Source organism: Choloepus didactylus, chromosome 14, assembly GCF_015220235.1.
Source record: "Choloepus didactylus isolate mChoDid1 chromosome 14, mChoDid1.pri, whole genome shotgun sequence".
In the NCBI taxonomy this organism is placed as follows: Eukaryota; Metazoa; Chordata; class Mammalia; order Pilosa; family Megalonychidae; genus Choloepus; species Choloepus didactylus.
Genome location: NC_051320.1, coordinates 11,435,026 through 11,455,803, shown reverse-complemented (window position 1 = coordinate 11,455,803; position 20,778 = coordinate 11,435,026). Strand labels below are relative to the sequence as shown.

Here is a 20,778-nt window from a genome sequence, read left to right as displayed (position 1 = left end):
GTAATCTCACTAAGCCTTTCCCCGTTTAATATTCTTGGTATGCGTATGCACGTGAAATCTCTACTATTGTTTTCAAGTGTCCAAACAAACGGATTTACTAAAATAAAGCAGAAGGATCCACTCATAGGGAGCACCTATAAAAGTGTTCCTTCCTTTTGCTAGTGTCTCAGATTTTCTTCTTCTTCTTCTTTTCACTGAAGTACTATTGCCCTGGGGAAGTAACTTCTCAGGACTGAGGGATTTAAAAGCCTGAGTGTCGAGTACAGTATTACTTGGAAGTGTGGAAAACCAGACTTTGTTTCTTAATTTGCTGTCCTCCACCGTTCCACTCCGATTCACCCCAAAGGGTTCACACTGTTCAGTCTTAAAAAAAAAAAAAGTAAAAAGTAAAATGACGTAGAAATATGATTCAGGAGCTTCGCAGCTATGCCCAGAGGGAGGGAAGGCTGCACTGAAAAGCAATCGTTAGTGGAGTTGATAGGTAGTATTCAGTGAGCCCCAATAAACCATTCTTTTATAAGACCTTATGATTTTCATTCAAAATAGGGGTTCAGGTGTATTGAGGCATTCTGTATGAAATTCTTCAAGTGACAATTATTTCTATTCTTACTTTATCATCAAAGAGGCTGAGCTGTGTCTCCAGCAAATATGGACAATCTTTAGAAGGCTGTCAAATTCTCTATCCACTAAGCAAAGCATCTGGGGAAGGCAAATTACTGCTGTTTTATCTTTTCCAATGCAAGAAAGAAATTAAGTCCCTAAAGTCTGCTGGGATAGATAGAGATGCATAACATTGACAGATAGAAGGGGAGAGAGAGAGAGAGAGATTAAACACAAACGCATTCAATCCCTAGCAATCCGCGGAGGCATGCCAGGACGTTGATTATTATCCCTGATTCTTATGGGGGAGCCGACTGGAATTGGGGAAAGATTAGCACATTCTCTAAAGTCACTACGTGGAATGTTTGAGCCAATTGAACATTCTGACTCAAGATGCAGAGTTTTTCCTCTTTGGGAACATTGCCACTGGTGGCATTATTCAGCACTTCTCTACTCCTTGCTCCAATAACTTATTCTCTTGTGTTAAGTTTCTTTATTCTGACATGTTATTCTATTTGTACCTCAAATAGAAAAGAGAGAGGCAAAGCAGGAACTCCAAAGTTCTCTCTGGAACCCCCAGTGAAGAAAAGATTCCAACTACCAAGTAATTCAGTGAGGGTCAGGTGTTAAGAAATGAAAATGAGACAGCCCCTGCCCGGGGAATCTCCATCTTGCCAGCAGAACAGACAACCAGAGAACTGCTCCGTTTCTGGCACGCCTACAACAATTCCCCTTTTTCTTACCCAAAAAAGAGATGAAATATATGGGAGAGCGCACATCCCCAGAGAGGACTTCAGTCTTAAGCCGGAAAAACACTGGATCCACAGACAGATCTATTGCCATTTTTTCTTCTCATCAGAATCTCCAAAGAGAGTGTGGCTTCACAACATCATTTATTTCCTTTGAACAACATCAGTTTTATGCATTCTTGTTATAAGGTCAACGTGGGCTCAAGCAGAAGCCAAATCCTCAAAGCTGATACTCTTCCAGCAAGCTGTGACAGAATAATCAGATTTTGTGTTGTCCAACCTATTGTATGATCTTGCCCTGCAGAGAAATTTTATATTAAAGAATGTCATTATCATCATCACAACAATATATTAAATGCTTGCTTTATACTAGGCACTATGCTAAGATATCTTGATTGCCAGGATTTTGGACAGAGCTGGGTGAGACGCTGTGGAGAGGGTTCAGTGGTTTCGTGTGGGAGATTGGTGCAAATTAAACAGTTTATTCGCACAGAGCTGCTTGCTATTGCAGAGGGAAGTACCCAGGAAACGTCTCATGAGAGAAAATGGTCGTGACAAATAAGCACATGGAGGCTGAATCCCAGAGCAGAAGACCTGAAGGAAAGCTCTTCTGCCTGGGCTCCTTCTGTTGAGGAACTTGAGCTGCGCGTCCCCTCCTGCTACTCATGGGGAGTGGGCAGAGCCAGCGCTGCCTTTTTCTTCAGAAGGATATTCCAGACTCCAAAGGAAGCACCTTTCAAGCAGGAAAGGTACATTTTTGTGAAAATAAATGATGTAAAATGCCTCTCCCTGTCCAGCATTGTCCAAACAAATCGGAGGGAAATAGAGATTGGATGGGAATTCTGGACATCTGTTAGGAGACAGGCACAGTTCTGAGGATTAACAACAAAGTGAAATAGGGTATTTAAAAATGCTACACTGAGAGGATATGCTTTGGTTCAGAGAGCTCCATCCCGTTTCCTCTCAATTCCTTTTGCTTGTATGTGGCCATTCTCAGTACCAGCACAAATTTAAAGAACCACCTGATGGTATCTTTTGCAGTGTGGTTCAAAGCAAAGGTACAAATCACCTTCCCAGATAAGAATGACAAGTAAAAGTATGAAGTTTCATTGTGATGTCCCTTCTCAGCCGCTTGAACCATATAATTAACGTAAACATTTATTTCTAACTTATTGGACCCACTCTGGTAGTTTATTAATAGAGGTGTACTCGGTGTCCTAGTGGGGGAGAAAATTCCCTCTTCCTCATCGTTCTGGGTCCCTCAAAAGTGTGCAGAGCCATGAAAGGGGAGGCTACTTAGCTAAGAACTTGATGATGTCATCCACTCGTCTGCTGGACCCCAAAGCTCTTTTACTGATTTTGCCACCAGAGCCCATGTTACTTTACTTAAACATGAAGAAGGATTTCAGGATAACAGCTGTTTTCAATAAATTTGTTGCTGCATAACAAACCACCCCCAAACTTAAGGGTGTTATGAAACAGCCCCACTCTCCTTTTCTAAACCTCTCCCACCTGTGGATTGCCTGGGCTCATCTGGAGAATGGTTCTGCTGCCCTCTCTTGGGTTCCAACCAGATGGTGGCTGAGCCAGAGTCACCTGGAGGAAAGACTGAGCCCTCTTCCTCCTCTGCCAGGAGTCTCGTGGCCTCTCCCCTCCCTCGTGCTAACTGGCAACTGCATTTTTACACAGTAATCCTGGGCTCTCAAGAGTGCAAGAAACAGAATCTGCCAAGTCCTCTTAAGAGTTGGTCCCAGAACTGGACCGTCTGCTGCATTCCACTGGGTTAAAGCGAGTAGCAAGTTCCAGCCAGATGAAATGGTGGGGGGTGGGAGGAGACACGGGTGAGGATGGAAACACCAAAGGGCCGTCGTTGAAGACCAGCTACCACCACCGCCATAGCTGTAAAAGGAAAAATATGTGTTCATCTTTTCTTGCCAGGGCACCATGCCTTTGCTTTACACTTTGAGCGCAGGGTGTACACTCCCCGCATTCCTTGATTCAGACGTTCTTGAGGTCTCTGTTTCCATTTTCACCTCTAGAGAAACTGCATTTTTGCTTTGGTGCTTAGGTACAGTCATTCCCAGAAAGCCTTTTTTCAGCATCTGGGCTTCTCAGTCGGATTCTTCCCATCCCTAGGATAGGTTACCAGGGGTCAGGAATGGCCTAACATTTTATGTGAAATATGAAGTGTATGTGCATGTTTCCGGGGAGGGGATTCCTAGCTTTCTTCAGACTGTCATCTAAGCAGGATTCAAATGAGCGAGACATCCAAGGGTGCTTAGAGCTGAAGGAGAGATGCCCTAGATTCTTAATTCCCAACCTGCCTCTGAAGTATCTCAGAATAAGAGATGGGAAAAGGAAGGCACCCTTTATATACTTGTTTCTAAAATTAATGGGCAAAAAATTATGAATTTATTTTTTTATTATTTAAAAAAAATAGTGTTTATTTAAAAAAAAACACTAGATAGTAACTATGGTCGCATCATCTGAGTCTGTTTTAGGAAGCGGAACAAATGGTCTTGAGTACCCTAAAACCAAAAAATTATTTGCGAGGACTAGTGACCTATGTATAAAGGCACAGGAGTGGCCTAATCAGCCTTTATGACTTTCCCACCTGTACCAGGTGGGTATGTTAAGTATCTTCATGGTAATTTGGTCTCTTCCCCTTGAACCCTTGTCTTCCTCTTATTCTCTACCCTGATGACTAATTTTAAGAGGTAGCAGCCAAGCATCTTGGCCTGGGCAAGGATACACTAAAATGCCAAGTGTAAACTAACCTGAACTGACTACATGGACTTGAATATGGGCAAGTGAGGCTCCTTTCTTCACTTGGAACCTTTGGGACACCCAAGGAAGGGGCTGGCACTGCAGGTAGAAGAGCAAAAAATTGGAGAGGGATAGAGGCAACCTATATTAGATGGTAGAGATAATTCTGGGATGAACTTTCCTGTTTTCAATTAAGGTAGCCTCTGTAGCGTCTAACAAAATAGACTGGCCTTTTCTCACTGAAACCTTATATCCCCAACACGCCTAGCACCCAGCCACCCCTTCCAAAAACCGTACACCCTGCCATTTCTCAAGAGATGCCAAGCAAACCTTTCAGCTCAGCTATCCCTCTTCAAGATAATACTTAGAACTATCTTAACCATTCTTTTTCCTTAAAGCACTTATCACTATGGAACATTATAGTTTCTCATTAACAGTGGAAGTTCCACCACTGTACAAAGTAAACAGTGAACAAAGACGCTGCAAGGACTCAAGATGTGTTAATGCCACACTTGCCCACATACTAAGCAGTGAGGTGGAGGGCAAGGCTTGGTGCCTTCTTTCCCCAGTTGCAAAATGGGGAGAAAAGCACCTGTGGTTTGCAGGGTGACCAGGGCTCAAATTCTGTATAGAATGATAGGAGGAACTATTGGGCTCATTACAAGTCACCTGTAACAAGTCATGGCTCAGCCTGCAAAACTGTCATGAAAAAAACACACAAGAGGACTGCAGCAGGCTGCAGGACCTGACCCTCTTTGCAAGCCTGACTCGGTTCACCGATGCTGTAGGTGGGAGGTTTGGTTGTATTGCAAAGCACTACACACAAATTCACGTGTCAGGAACCGCAAATGATATGCATGCAGTTAACAGACAATAGCAAAACATATTATTGGAATTAGATGCTACAATGCAAGTTTTATTTTGGTTAGTTCCCGTAATTGTTCCTTCAAATTGTTTTTAACCCAACGACTTGTTTCTCAAAGCTTTATTTTATTTCCCAAGGTTTGGAAATGTGAATATTAAAAGCAAATTCCACTGTTGAGAAAGAGCATTGGGTAAAGACACTTGGTAGGATCCCACGCAATTTTTTCAAAATCCCAAAAGCCCCTTTAAGCAAGGTCTGAAGGTTATGATCCAACTAGGAAACCAGAATTACGCAGACATTGGCCTTTGGTTAAATTGACACACTAGAACTGAAAATATTTAAGAATGTTACAATTAGGCATTATTTTTTACAGAATAAGGTCACTTGAAATGTCAAGTAGGCTCACTCCATGAGGCTATTTTTCCTAGCAAAAACAATTCCCTGAACTTGGATATCCTAATATTCATTGTTAGAGCTCGTCCTTGAAGCCATTTGAGGTCGACTATTGTTAAGAGATCAAGAAATTTACGGTAACTATTAAATATCACCGTTAAAAAATTATTTTAATCTTATTTATATTTAACATGGATCCTAAAAATTATCTCTTGATAAGACCAGTGTGACAAAAGCAGAGAAAAAAAGGCATGAATCTAGATTTTATTTTTTCAAAGATTAAAAAAACAACCACAACAAAATTTCTTTGATCGACAAATTTTCAGGAAATGGAGCAAGTTATTCTAAGGACACACTCAAAACTGGTAAACTTGACGTTGGAAACGAGGCTTTGGCAACGCAACTGTGGCAAAGGTCTGAAAGAGTCTTCAAAGGCAACCTCACATTTCCCCCTCCCCCAACTGTTCAAGGGGCAGACAAAATAAATTACCATAAATTATATGCCAAGGCAACTTAACAAAACAAAACAACATGAGGCTGAGAATTTCCTTAGCTCCTCCAGGAAGTGTGTAACACTGTTGGGGTTTCTGGCCTCCAGGCGGGGCGGCTCCTGACCTGTCAAACGTCGGGGTAGTTGCAGTAATATACCGCGGAGCTGGCGTCTGACACTACAGAGGAAATGGCCCCGTGGCCGTCGGGGAGATTAACGCTGGAGTCGTGTCCCTGGTAAGGGAGACCCATCTCGGGCTTGCACACGAAGTGCAGATACTGTTCAAATTCCGTGCGGTCCACTTCCCCGAGGAGCTCCGCGGGCTGGCTAGGGTCCGCGGCGTCCCGGCAGGGCAGCCCGTCGGGTGGGGGCGACGGCTGCCCCGGGCCTGGCGGATGGTGCTGCTGCTGGTGCATCTGGAAACCGCGCACGCCGCCGGCCGCGGGCGAGCCCACCGCGCCGTAGTACATGTGCATTGCGTTGGGGGGCGCCAGGAGGCCGGGCAGAGAGGGCCCCGCGGGCTCAGGGCCAAGCCGGGGGTGCATGGGACCCCCGGGCGGCTCGGGCGGCCCCGCGTAGTCCGAGGCCTGCGGGTAGGGGTATGCGCCCGGCGCCGGGCAGTCCGCGGGGAGCGGGGCGGCGAAGAAGGCCGGGTCGGGGTCCACGCCGTCCAGCGGGGATGGGTCGGGAGTGGGCAGCGGGTAGCCGTCGAGCGAGGGCGCGCCCAAGCCCTGACAGTCGCGATAGTGGCCGCCTAGGTGCGCGGCCAGCAGCGGCGGGCCCGGCGGGAAGGCCTGCTCCGGGAAGGGGAGGCCCAGGCCGTCCAGACCCGCGCGGCCGCCCTCGGGGCCCAGCGCGGCGGCCGGCGGCTCGGCGAGGCCGTGCAGGAAGCCTCCCTCCACCCTCTTGAGGCGCTTCACCTGCTTGCGGCGCCGCGGCCGGTATTTGTAGTTGGGGTGGTCCTGCATGTGTTGCACGCGCAGCCGCTCGGCCTCCTCCACGAAGGGCCGCTTCTCCGCCAGCGTCAGCGCCTTCCACGACTTGCCTAGGGGCGGGGAACGGGAAAAGGACACGGGGTGACTGGGCGCGCTCCTCTCCAGTCTCCCCCTCCCGAGTACAGTCACATTGAAGAAGGAAGGGGGCCAGAGAGTCCGGGTCCAACACCTGGGGAGGAAACGGGCCCAAGTTGTCCCTGTTTTTTAACCCGGATGCGTCTATCCCGGTCACCCGACTCGAGGTCGTTCTCAAGAGACTGGCGGCGACACCCAGCCGAGGAAAAGGGACGCGCAACGCGCCCGCGCCGCCCGCGTAATCGGGCACCACGGCCAGTGGCCAAAAGCCCGTTTGGGAAGTTAGGGGACCGAGAAGGGAACCGGAGGCCCCGGGGAAAGATGTTGCAGCTGCGCACCGCAATCCAGGGAAGTCGTACATCCAACACTAGGGTCGCAGGACTGTGGCCAGCAAAAGCCCCCTTTTAGGCTGGAGGAAGCGGGTCAGGGACTCTCAGGCGCGCGCGTGGACTCACCCAGCATCTTGCTCAGCTCGGCATTGTGCAGGTCCGGGTTCTGTTGCGCCAGCCGCTTGCGCTCGTCCTTGGCCCACACCATGAAGGCGTTCATGGGTCGCCGGATGCGAGACTCGCCCTTGGCTCGGCCCGAGGCCCCGGCCGACGCGCCGCTGCCCGCCACCGCCTCGCCCTTCACCTTCACGTCTCCAAGGGGGCTCAGCGACTCGGCCCAGGGGCAGGGGCCCAGGCCGGCCATCACCGCCGGCAGCGCGCTCCGGGCCTGACTCTGGTCGTCACTGGCGTAGCCGGCATCCGGGCTGCTCATGGCGCTCCAGCCCGGCCCCGCGTCCCGCAGCCCCCCGCCGGACACGCCACCGCACCCGACCCAGGGTGGGGAGAGCGAAGGAGGGAGAGAAAGCGAGTTGAGTTGGTCGCTGGCCCGGACCCCGCCGCCCACGTTCCTGTCTTTTCCAGGATCAAAGAACAACCTGCGCCCCACCGGTCCAGTGACACTGCGGGCGCCTCCGGTCGCGAGGCCTTTTGTGCACAAATGTGGCCAATAGAACAACGGGGGAGGGCCGGGCCGGCGTCCTGAGGTCCACGCCCAGCCCGAGTCCCAAGTCCCGGTTCAACCCCACTCCCGCCCCTTCCCCCTCCCCAGGCCCCGCGCTCCGGGGCTACACCTGCCCCCGGGAGAACTGGCTGGGGCCGGGCTCTGGCGCCACATCCTCCATGCCCGGCAAGGGGGGAACTCCCCCAAAAAAACCTTAAGGGGTGCTGAATGTACCACAGGATGCAAGGACTTGCCCGAGGTGGTTCTGATTAACATTCGAAGTATCCACCCTATTCTCTTTTAAATCAAATCTTCGTTACGCGAGCAAAGAGTGTTTCGGTGGTGGGTGACAACCTCTCTTCCAAGGAACTCGCTCGGATGTCTTCAAAGGTGTTTTCTCGAATGCAGAAGGCACTGTTGATAATAAATGGAAAATGCAATCGCTCCCCAGAAACTCACTTGCTTGTCGAATTAGATTCAAAATGCCATGTCCGAACTCCCTTTATCCAGTGTATGGGCAGATGAGTAACAAAATCAAGATAAAAGAATATGTAAATAACGGTGGGGGGGGGGGGATAAGGGGTATGGGATGTTTAGGGTGTTCTTTTTTAGTTTTATTTTTTGCTTTATTTTGAAGTAACTAAAATGTTCTAAAATTGATTGGACCAATGAAATGCCCAACTATTTGATGATACTGTGAGCCATTCACTGTATACTTTGGACGGATTATATGGTGTTTCAATATATCTCAATAAAATTGAATGAAAGAAATGTTAAGTCCAAGGTAAGTTCTAACTAAAAGATTAAATATGAAATGATGCTCTGTAGTCACTGTCCCATCACCTTGAAAAAATAAAAGCCATTCAGGAGATAAGCCAACCCTGGAAAATTTGTACATGAAATGTATAATAAACACAACAAAACTGTTTCTCATATGTGTTCCGTAAAAGAGGCAAGAGTTAGTTTTGATGCCTAGAATGTAGCAAAAATGGTAATGATATTTATCCAGACATCCAAGTCTATTAGGGAAAGGAAAGCAATCCGATTGAGCAGCAAAATAACTTTAGCTCTTAGGGTCAGTTTAAGGGGCTACCTGGCAGTTTTCCATACGTTTCTTCAGAATAGAATGAAAACCGGAATGGATTAAATGCAAATTTATTCCTGAAAAAAAACTTTTCAATGGGATTTTTTAACATTTGCATGCCATGTAAATGTTCTTAGCACCCTCGAAACACTAGCAAACTAGTTTATCCTAACACCTCTGTGAGCTAGACACTACTATATCTTTCAGGAGAGGAGCGTGAGTACCGAGAGGCTCCGCAGCTCCCGTCAGGGGGTAGAATTCATCCCCCCCAGCCAGCTACCCTCAGACTTGGAGCTCTTAAACTGTAGGCCCGCCTGTGGCATTTGTGTATTTATCTGTGTATTTGTATTGTTTTCTAAGGCAACTAACACAGTCCTTCTTGCATAATTAGAGATAACTTTGCCAAAGAAAGCAATACATCAATCTCCAGAATAGATTTTCTTTGTTTACTGTGAAGGGGTGATGAAAAAGTATTGCTTCCATCCGGGATCTGAGACGTGAATGCTGCCACTTTTTGTGTGATATTACAAAGTTATCTGTCAAGTATGGCTTAATAGCAACACCCCTGAAAAACAAACAAACAAACAAAAGAAACACAGAGCCTTTGCAAACCCCTGGTCTTTCCCTCAGTTTCTTCAACATTTTTTCCACCCAAAGAACTCCTACACACTTGTTTTAGGCCAACTTTTCCTTAACTCTTGGAGGAAATGTGAAGGAAAGCTGCCCTCCCTCACTTTTCCAGCCAATCTAAAGATGGGACAAGAGCCACAAGAAAGGAATTCTAGTTACTAGGTCTCTGAAGTTCAGACAAGAACAAATTATCTGCTTAGGGAAATCATAGAGGGATATTATTTTTAACTGGAGGTTTTGAAGCAGTTGATCTTAAACACATTTAAGTGAATTTGTGCTTTCTTCTAAGGCTTTATTTTTTTCTGAAATAAAAGCTTTATTTCAGGAGAAAATAAGCATAAATGCATTGCAAATGGTTATGCAATTAAGAAAGTCATAGGAGTAGGGAGAGCAATATTTCAAATTAATCCCATAGCTCCTTGCTTGTTTTCTTAGCGATCTTCTCTAACTTTTCTGGATAGTAAGAAATATATTTTCAAAAACTTCAACGCAGAATTTTCTATCAGTGCAAAGGCTTTTATGAACTATTAGGAGTTTTCTTAGAATAGAGATTGGTAACTAAACAAAACCCTGCCCATTCCCGAATCTACTTTATCTGTCGAGAGTAATCTCTTTGACTAATTCCTTACAAAAGAAAAAGGGGTGCAAAAAATAGAACCCAGGTGTCGTTCCAAAATGTTTATTTCCACGGATTTACCCTGGTACACTTTCTTCGTCTCGTTTTCTTCCTCACATAGTCCATTACAAGGAGAGGTGTGCTGAGGAGGCAAAAAAAAAAAAAAAAAAAAAAAAAAAAAAAAACTGGGAAGAAAATTTGGGAGTGCCCGTTATTATTTGCTATTGTTCCTGGAGAACAGCTACCGATCTTTGTTCGGTAAGGTCACTGAGAAGTTGGGTGAGATCATAAGAACCATGGGATGGCATTGAAGCGCCCCACCTCCCATTTCTTATAAAGCCGTCCCTGGGAGACATAAAGGACAGACGTAGTTTGTCATTTTAACAAGGAAGAATTACGATGCCTCTACAAGACTAGCGCGTTTTACATACCGTTATCTAGATCTAATTTCTTCTGATAACTCCCTTTGTCATATATTTGGGGGGCGAGTGTTGGGGGCGGCCGTAGTGTGCAAGGAGTCTCCTTTTTCAGTCTCTTTACGAACCCGGGTGCTGGAAGCCGAGCTCCGGGCGTTATCAGAGCCAGCCACAAATGCCACATGAAAAGCAGCAAACATCCGGAGTGGCTTCCTGCAAGCCCTGCTTTTCTCAACACGAGAGATTTACGCTGGGTGGAGTAGGGGGTGGGGGTTGTAAGTTTCACGAGTAAGAGCCGTGCCCACCGGCGCACGTAGCCAGGAGGTCGCTTCCCCGGCCCCTCGGTGCGCTAACAGCGGGGGTCCCCAGTGGGACCCGAGGCTCTAGACCCTCGACCAGAGCCGGGCGAGGAAGCGCCCCGGGTAGCAAGAAGCTGTGCCCGTTACCGCTTGGGGCTTGGGCCGCCAGGCGCGACAGTTAACCAGGCAGGTGACTCGGTGGGGCTCAGAGCCCCGCTTTTCCCTGGTCTCCGAGTGCCCAGGCTAAGCCTGGCGCTTTCCTGGGGGCGTTTGTTTTCGATGCTCGCCAAACCCAGCCTCACTGAGGACGCGCGAGGCGCTCGGGAAGGATCCGTGGACACCCGCAGAGAGCCGGGTTGGCTCGGGGGAACGAGTCCGTGGGGGCGGGGAGGGGGTGCAGGGCACCCGGGGACCACGCGGGGCGGCCCGCCGAATGAATAGACAATGGTATCCCTGGAACAAAGAACAACAGTAAGGCCTTTGCGTTTATAAACCGAGAGACTGCGCCGCCCGCGGGAGCCGAGCGCCAGGTGGCCGGGCGGCGGCGGGGAGCGCGGTGGAGGTCTCCGCACCGCACAAGTAGGGTCTGCACCGCCCAGGCAGGGTCTCCGCACCCCCAGGTAGGGCCTCATCGCCAGACGGCAGCGATTCACACCGCGGGCCCCGGCGCCGACTGGGCGGTGGCACCGCGCCTTCGGATACCTTTCGCGTCTCCTCCCCACCCCTGGGTCAGTCCCCCGTGGGCCCGGGATGCCAGGTCGAAGGTCGCGGGCTGGGGGGAGAGGGGCGGGGATGGAGGGGAAAGGTGTGACTCGGACTGTAGCCGCTGACCCGCAGTCGCCGCGCAGCCCAGGGGTTGGAGAGGTCCCCGACGGTTGGGAGCCCCGCGCCCCCGCATCTCCCAGCCCGGCGCTCCCTTGGCCTTGCCCCTCTGATACCGAGGGGAGAAGGGGCTTTGGGGACGCGCGTTATTCCGGAGGGTGGGAAGCAGTCTGCCTTTACTCCCTCTCTCATTCCCCTCGCCCACATCCCTCCCCAGGCCAGGGCCCCCCTTGCGGCCGCTCACCGACCCCGCCCTGACCCAGGCGACTCCTCGACCGAGTCTCGGTTCCCGCTTGGCCCCGCCTGGGGTTTGCAGAGGCGAAGCCGGAAATGCGCGGTTCCGGGCCGGCTTCCCTGCTCAGAAAGTAGTCCCCACGAGTGTTTCTCACTCCCCCACCCCCGTGGTCCCCGGTATGAGGTGTGGGCCCCTTCCCTTTTTTCCCTGGCAAACGGAAGCTCAGACCCCCCAGAAGGGGATGCATTGGGGGTGCGGGGAGACAGCCCAGCTCCTTCCCCCAGGGCAAGGTAGTTACAAACTGTCTTGCTCATTCTGCGCGGTTCAGATCTGCCTCTAAATGGAAGTGAATAGCAGCTTGGCGTCTACTCCTGACCTCCCGCTCCCACCTGCCCACGCCTTAGGGGAGGTCAGATTTTTCCTTGCAGAGTTGCATCTTCCTCTGCGCAGACGTCTTAGCAGCACGTCTACTGCCAGCAGAACACTTGCAACTCCCACCCAGAGGAGAGCAGACACGGTCCCTGCCCCGGAGGAATGTGCCAGGCAGTTATCATACATCTTCCTCCGGGATTTAACCTACAGCTGGGTGTTGCAGGACTGTTCTAAGCTTAATTATTTGCTCCTGGTTAGGGCAGGGTGTGCATTCTGCGACCATGAAAGCCATCAAAGTTAAATAGGGCACAGAACAGGCAACTCCTGACAGACCCCAATATCGGTTCTGCTATGCAATTTGAGGCACAAGCATTTCGGATTTTGATGAACCCGTGCCCGAGTTGGCTTCCGAACTTTCTACTCAGGAGGGAAAATTGGCTACCCTTGTCAGGGTTCAGTTCACCTGTGTGACTTGTGGTACCTAAATTCTCTTCTTTGTCCATGTCTCAGACCTTGTCAACAACTTTGTTGATACCCTTAATAGAATACAGGTCTTCCCTCATCTCATCTTTCTATCCCTGGAGCACCCACAGTTCATTGGCATTTAATAAATGCTTACTGATACTGTAACAGTCCTGGATCGAGTATCACAGGGTCAGCAAGGAAGGCAGTGAGGATTATTTCTATAAACCTCAGTAAAGACCCTGTTCTCATATCAGACCCTGGTGTAGCCGAGCAGCCCTCTGCCTTCAACCCTGTAACATTCCAGCTCACCCGCTCATCCACCAGGAGTCCAGTCTCCAGTCATGAAGCACTGGAAATCCCACTTCTTCTGAGGATGACTCAAGCCCTGTGGCTTTTCTGACCCCATTCAACCAGGAAGTTGTAGAGCAGCTACAGGCCAGGAAAGGATGTGGATAGTTTTGCACGTGGTTATAATGCAAAAGCAAATATCTCTCTATTGAGGGTTTTACTAAACCCAAACCTTTAGCATGAATCTCTTAATCCTCATAAAGGATAGTTTTACAAAGCAGATTCACTTATATGAATTCATCAGATCCTCATGCAGCCCTGGAGGTAGACAGGGCAGCCTCCTTATATCCCCAAATTTCAGAAGAAGAGCAGAAGGTGAGCAAGGACAGGTGCACAAGGTCACCGGAGAAGGGAGCTTGGATCACCTATTAGGCTTTGCCGTTAACAGGGGTGGGTCTATTATTTTGAATTTCTTTCTATGCCGTATATCTATAGCCAGGATCAGATGGGACTGGGGGGTACTAAATAAAGACAGAGGACAGGAGAGATGGAGTAAGGATTTGTGTCACAAAAATGGCAGGTGTTGTCTCCAGCTAAATCATGATTAATTTTTAAATTTCACAGATGCAGAGCTCTAACAAGAAAGAATTGTCATTTAGAAGATCTCTACTCAGATATTTTTATTATAGCACATAGCCTAACTCCTACATGGCACGTCATTTATTTTGAATATCATTTCATACAAACAAATTTTAATTCTGCTGAAAAAATGAGAATGGTTCAAAGTCACATGGGGATAAAGTTCACATGTAAGGAAGCTGAAGTCTTCGAAGTTCTGCCTCTGCACTTCCCACTCTCTCAGATGGTAAGAGATTTAGTTAATCAGACTGAATCGTGGTGCTAAGGGCCCATGGGTTAGGTCTACACCCTTGGCCTCCTCTAGACCCACTGCTGACCGTGTCTTAAAAACGTTATATAGTCAAAACAGCTAGGTGCTTTCTTTCCATTCTTACTGTCATTCGGGGAAGAGATGGATAGCAAATATTATCTCTATTTTACAAAGTGGAAAATTAAGGCACAGAGTGGTTGGGTAATTTGCTTAGTGTTGCCAGATCAGTCTAAGAGAAAAGAGAATAATCTATTCATTTAGTCAACCAATAATTCTCTGGCACTTGTAAGTCTGAGGTTCAGTGCAGCAGAGAACGTTTGTTATGAGTACAGATCTGGAAGCTGAACTGCCAGGGGATTGAATCCTAGTTCTACAGCTTATCCCTGTGTGTCTTTGGAGGTGTTGCTTAACCTCTCTGTGCCTTGGGCTCCTCATCAGTAAAGTGGAAGATAATAGTAGTAACAACCTCAGAAGGTTTTACAAGGATGAAAAGAGTTAACTTTTCATCAACTGGGTAGAACAGAGTCTGACATAGAGGAAGTACTACATAGATATTTAATAAATGAAAGAAAATAAAATTTAAACTAATGCATGTTAGCATATGAAGTTGTGTCTGGAGAATAAATGAGAAAAAGCTACTGTAGTTTTGAGGGTAAATGTATTGTAACAACTAAACACATATTTTCCCCCAAAAGGTAATTTCATGATGTTTCAACATCTGTTATATCTGAGGATGATTATAACAGATATCTATTATATAGTCTATAAAACTGACTGACCTATTTAAATCAAAATTGTCTATTACATTTGTGAATGCTGTTAGAGAGAAGGTCACTAAGCTATTGTGCATTTTCTAATTACATTTATAAGTGAACATTTTTGCTCTGGCAGTAAAATAATCTTTGTTTTGTGTACTTTGCTCTTCTAAATCCTAATAAGACTGCCAGGAAAAAAAATGCATCAAATTGTAAAACATTCAATATTCTATTAGAAAATCTTTGAAATGCAGAGTCACCTTGCAAGTCAGTACTTACCTAGGTAGGCTAAGTACTTATTCTAAACACATAGAAGCAAAGTTCAGTTTTCATATCTGTGCATGGTTTATATGTATTTCAAAGGAAGAATAACCACACAAATGCATAAACATAGCCTAGATCTTCCAATGTAGTATAGTGAAACGATTCTAAATTTTAGTTTTGGTTTTTCAAAAACTTGCTGCCCAGTAAAGTGCAAGTCATCCTTAATTTTCTCAAAAAAAAAAAGAAAGGGAAAATCCCCTCTCAAATTTTCTCAAATTTTCCAGATAAAGAAGCAAATAATCACAAAGACTTTTGCAAGTGAAAGGGTTGAGAAAACCTTTGCCTGTGTGTGTGTGTGTGTGTGTGTGTGTGTGTATCTTGAGTATGTGTGTCCATGGATATCTGGAGGTATAAGGACTTATGGAAAGTTCTTTGTACAGAAAAAAATATTAAATTGAGATAAGATGGAAGTAGGAGATTGTAAAGAAGACATAATAAGATCGCTTATTATGGAATGCTGTTGTATTTAGAGCAAAAGCTAGTTTTTTAAAAAAAATTACTGAACAGTGGGCCTCACCTTTGATACAGGGCAAAGCAGATTCCTTTTTTATAAGCTAAGACTATGTTTTTTTATCCCTAAGACTATGGATTTACTGACTGAACATTATTTTAATAAAGCTAATAGGTTATCTCAGTGGTTAATTTAAAACTGGCATTTGGTGACAGGACAGAGAACTCTTTCTTTTTGACATTCTCTGATTATGTAATATTCTCCTTGAAAATCATCTGTCATTTATGGAATCCTAGGATTGAAAGGACCACATAGCCAACTTCTGCATTCCAAATTTCCTTAATATTATGCTACTGCAAGTTTTGAAACGTGGACATTTCTTACATATGGAATATCACATATTACACTAGCATATGAAAATACTTGTTACTTACAGAGTTATATAAATACACAGGTATTATTTTTAAATAATTTATTTTTCAGTAATTTCCAACTTACAGAAAAATTGCAAGAATAGTTCAAAGAACCCCTGTACCCCCTCACCTGACTCTTCAATTTATTAACATTTGATTTCTTTTGCTCCTCTCTCTATACAAATAAGAAAATATAAACATTTTCCCTTATTTGCTCCATCTCACTCTCCCTTTCTAAATACATATATAAATGTAAACACAATATAAGTATGCAATACATTAATCTATACTACATAGATTAATTATCATATATTAATATATTGATGTATTGCATACATCAATATTTAATATATCAATATGTTGTTTCATATACACAGGTCATATATAGGTATATATATATATATATATATATATGATGTCATTAACCTTTTTCTGAACCACTTGAGAGCAAGCTGTCACATAATGTCTCATCCTCCTAAATATTCTAGTGTGTAGTTCCTACAAACAAGAACAACTCCCACATAACCACCAAATAATCATACAAATCAGGAAATTAACATTACTACAATATATCACTACCCTCTAAGCCACATACCTAATCCCAGTTTTGCCAACTGCTCCAACAGTGTCTCTTTTTCCGTTTTTGGTCTAACCCAGGATCACACATTGCACTTTGTTACCCCATCTCTTCAGATTTCCATCTGCAACAGTTCCTCCATCTTTTCCTGTCTCTTATATCTTTTATAATTTTAAAGGGTACAGGCCTTTCATCCCAAAGGATGGGTTTTTCTGGTGTCTTCTCTGATGAGATGTGGACCTACCTCCTTGGCAGAAAACCATGGAAAGGACGCTGAGCTCTTCTTGGTGCCTGACAAGAGGGACACAGTGTCAACCCATCCCATGATCACCAGTGATGCAAACCTGGGCCACTGGGACCTTGGGTGGGTGCCCAGCTCCATATGCAAGTCACCATTTTTCCCTTTGTAATTTCTAGAACTTTTTGTTGGAGGAATTTTTCGATTAGACTGATATCCTGCTCCTCTTCAAATTTCCACCCACCTGCCTTCTCATCTGCTCAGATGGATGGTTCACATAGTGTTCTTTTTTCTTTCTGTCATTCCTTCTACGTTTATTTATTCCTTCTCTTTTATTGTTTGTTTACTTATCGATGTCAGGATGGACTCACAGATTCCTTCTTTATTCAACCCTTTGTCTCCCTTAACTAATCAGATGTTTGGATGCTCTGGATATCCCAGATTTGGCCAGTGAGCTCACTTGCAACCTGACCCCTGTATCCCTTGGATATGTTCTTAGCACTTTTTGACCATTTCCTTGCTTTTTGGTGGAACAAGATATTCCTGCCCATCTTTATGCTTTCTCTGCCTCAGCCCTGGATGCAGACATTTCTCCTTGGAGCCAGGGGCATCTATAAGTGGTGGATGGCATTTAGAAACCAAAATCCAGTACACATCCAATCTGGGCACTATTGCTTCCAGGACCCTTGGGAGACAGGGTTGGGAGGTATAGTTTGTATCTGTGCATGTAAACATGCATGCATTTATCTATCTCTTTGTCTGTATTAAAAACCATGAGTTATTAAGGATGCCTCCAACTCGAATCCACCACCTCAGGGTCCTTTCTGGCCTTCTACCTTTCCATATCTGTAAATCCCTGTTCTGACAGTGAGACACCTGGCTACTGTTACCTTCAAAATACCTACCTATTTACTCAATGGATTCAATCGCCCAACCGCACCAGTGGCCTCCTCCACCTGTCCCCTCTGTGTCCCCCTTTTCTTGGCCCCTGGCCTGCGAATGCCCCTGGAACCCCAATTCTTCCATGCCTGAAAAAAAGGGAAAAAAAATCATTTTTAAAGTCACTTTAAAATTATTTTAAGTATAAAAGTATAAAAACAAAACTACAAACTATCTAAACTAGAAACCACAAAGCTTAACTTCTGGCAAATTCCTCAGGAAGAAATTTAAAAGCAGAACTAAAAGGCATTTTTGTTTGTTTTGGACATGGCCACCCCCGGTTTTGAAACTACAAGGTTGTACCTTTAGGAACCAAAAAAATATCCACTGGGCTTTCAGTCATGGCTTAAGCAAAGCTAGAGATTAACCTGACCTACTAGGGTGATTTTTACTAAAAACTGTAAAGAAGAAAGGAATAAGCATTACATAGTATTTTACAGAAGTGCTAATAGAATTTCTGGTTATTAAGTAAATATTTCATAAATACATTGCTTCCCTCACCATCAGCCACATCCATGCACACATACTCGCCGTGATATTAAGCTAAGAAAATGCATAATGCAGATTTCCATGACTTGCCCAAAGTGCAAAAGTTGGCCAATCTAATTTATACTGCTTCTATGCATGACTGAATTCCCGTGAGTCATTTCCATCCTCAGTGTGAGAAAGTTCAGTGAAACTAGAACTAGATGAAAATGAAGACATGCTATGGAGCCTCCCAAACAGATTAGGTAGCTCTCTGAACTGTGCATCTTAACCATGAAGTGTTTTGTCTTAGAATAACTTAGGAGCTGCAGGTCTTCAAACATGACAGTGAAGAAGGACACATTCAACTGCAATGGACAAGCCCGGGTACATAAACAGATTCTTCTCTCCTTGGCAAATCTTGTTCTCTTAACAAAACCAAAGGAAGAAAATCTTACTGGGTCATGCTTACAGAAAGGGGTGACCAAAAAACATCCCAGATCTAGAAGGAGCAGCATCTGGTTAAACGAGACCATAAGCTTGAATGATTTGATAAATATTAATCATATGTATAAGTACAAGCTAATTTGGTCATTGTACGTAAACAGACTAACAAATCAGATCTAATGTGAATTCCATTCTAGGATGGTTGCTCAACTCTTTTCTTAAATTGTGGTAACATATATAGAACACAAGATTTGCCATTTTAACCTTTTCAAGTGTATGATTCAGTTGACATTAATGACTTTTACAATGTTGTGCTTTCATCACCATCTTCCATTACTCAAGCTTTTTCTCCACCCAAAACAGAAACTCTTTTCCCATTATGAAGCTTTAATTCTTGAACAGTATTGATGCAGTATTGATGGCCTGTGCTAATTGATTTTGCCAGCATTTATTCTATTTAACAAATAAATTATAATGGGCATATATAATTATAATGAGTATATATATAGATATATATAGACATATATGTTAATCAAAGATGTTTAACACAAATGCTCTCTAACACTTCTGCCTAGCATTTTGATTGGGTACATTTTAATATTGAACATGCCTTCCATTTTCCATTGCAAATGCACACTGTCACCACCATCACTTCCAATTTAATCGAACATAAATATCCTATCCGGTATGGTGACCTACGTGTTCCCGTGGTAACGGGCTCCTTCCTCTCCCTCCACCCCCACCTCCTGCCACTCTGCCTCCATGGCTAGGTTCTAGCCAACTGGCCTTCTGGTTGTTTCCAGAACATACCAAGCATTTTCTTTCTCAGAGTCCATCTGCTTCCCTTTGCATGGGAGCAACTTACCCAATATTTTCCTATGGCTAGCTCCCTCATTCAACGACTCCTACCATGAGAGACCATCCAAGGTGAAGTAGCCTGGGTCCCCTCCCTCCCCATCCATCCTCTCCCAGCTTATTCATCTCTTAAAGCCCTTGTCATGCACAGTCATATTTTATATTTATTTGCTTATGGTCTGTCCCCTCCCCCATTAGGGTGCTAGCTCCCTGAGGCCGGAGACCTGCCAGGGCTATTATTCATTGCTCCAGAACAGTTGAGGGGTGGCCTGTCATGGGAACTCAGCAAGCATTTGTTGAATGAATGAAAGAGACCAAGCACCATTCAAGGATTTCTGTGTGGCCCTTAGTTGACCCAGCACTGAGGAAGCTTTTCTTGGTGGGTCCTTTAACTACCAGTTTTCATGTCTGGTCTATTTCTTTAAAACACTCTTCCCGGTCAGATCTTCCTTATCCTAACTTTGGTGCTTTACTGAAGCCTCCTTATGTCACTTTAAAGAGAGGAATGTCCCCTGAAGTCGATTCCCCGATGGACATGTATTTTATTAACAGAGCAGTATCTCACGGAGCGACTAGAAACTTTCAAAAGAAGAGTGAAGGTTATAAGAGCCTCTAAATAATTTCAACTGATTAGGTAACTTAATCCAGTTGCCCGCTAATTGTGTTTGTTTGTGATTAAGAATATGATTTTCACCTATCCCCCCCCCACACACACACACTCTGCAATCTCCCAGTGTTTGGAGAAAGCCAACCTTCCTCCCTGCTTCGTATCTGCAGCGCTTTCTTTGAAGGTGTTTGCAGAGGAGATGAGACCCCAGCTATCGCCTGGAGCCAGGAGCTGGGGAGCAGGAGTTCCCGCCAAACCACCTGCAGATTGGCCAAGCCCGTTGCCTCCCCCCAGGGCAAACAAGCTCTGAGATCTGAGGGCCCGCGCCCCCTCCCTTTCCCCTCTTTGCCCCCAGGTCGCTATTTTGGGGAGAAAATAACCCCAGTAGTGGAGATGCTGAACACAATGACGGATTCTTTAAAGCAGAGCTTCTCAGATTATCGGTGGAGACGGATCTGGGTTTTTTCTTTTATTTTCAATCCCGTCCCGCAATGATACTTTCAAAATGCAATAAAAAGAAATCACTAGAAAAATAAAATAGCAAAGAGAGATAAAATGCAAGCTCATTTTTTAAAAAAAAATTATTATTATAATGCTCAACAAATATAAAGCGACTCTCAAATTGCTCCCAAAGCTGCTACCTGCTCACTCAGGGTTTCCTAGTTCCT

At 45.4% G+C, this 20,778-nt stretch overlaps 1 protein-coding gene across 1 annotated transcript; it reads right to left on the bottom strand.

The window, feature by feature from the left end:
- Positions 1 to 5,618: 5,618 nt before the first annotated feature.
- Positions 5,619 to 7,871, bottom strand: SOX17 (SRY-box transcription factor 17). The gene is made up of 2 exons (XM_037802871.1): positions 7,389 to 7,871; positions 5,619 to 6,908 (listed from the first exon to the last, which is right to left on the bottom strand). Exons 1-2 carry the CDS (start codon positions 7,693 to 7,695, stop codon positions 5,992 to 5,994), a joined length of 1,224 nt encoding a protein of 407 aa, XP_037658799.1. The 5' UTR covers positions 7,696 to 7,871; the 3' UTR covers positions 5,619 to 5,991.
- Between the last annotated feature and the right edge of the window lie 12,907 nt (positions 7,872 to 20,778).

Bases quoted from the DNA above. Each gene is read 5' to 3' on its own strand.
- SOX17 (XM_037802871.1), bottom strand. From the start codon at position 7,695: ATGAGCAGCCCGGATGCCGGCTACGCCAGTGACGACCAGAGTCAGGCC. The intron at 6,909-7,388 runs GTGAGTCCACGC...CCCCGCCCCTAG, and splicing joins CGAGCTGAGCAAGATGCTGG to GCAAGTCGTGGAAGGCGCTG.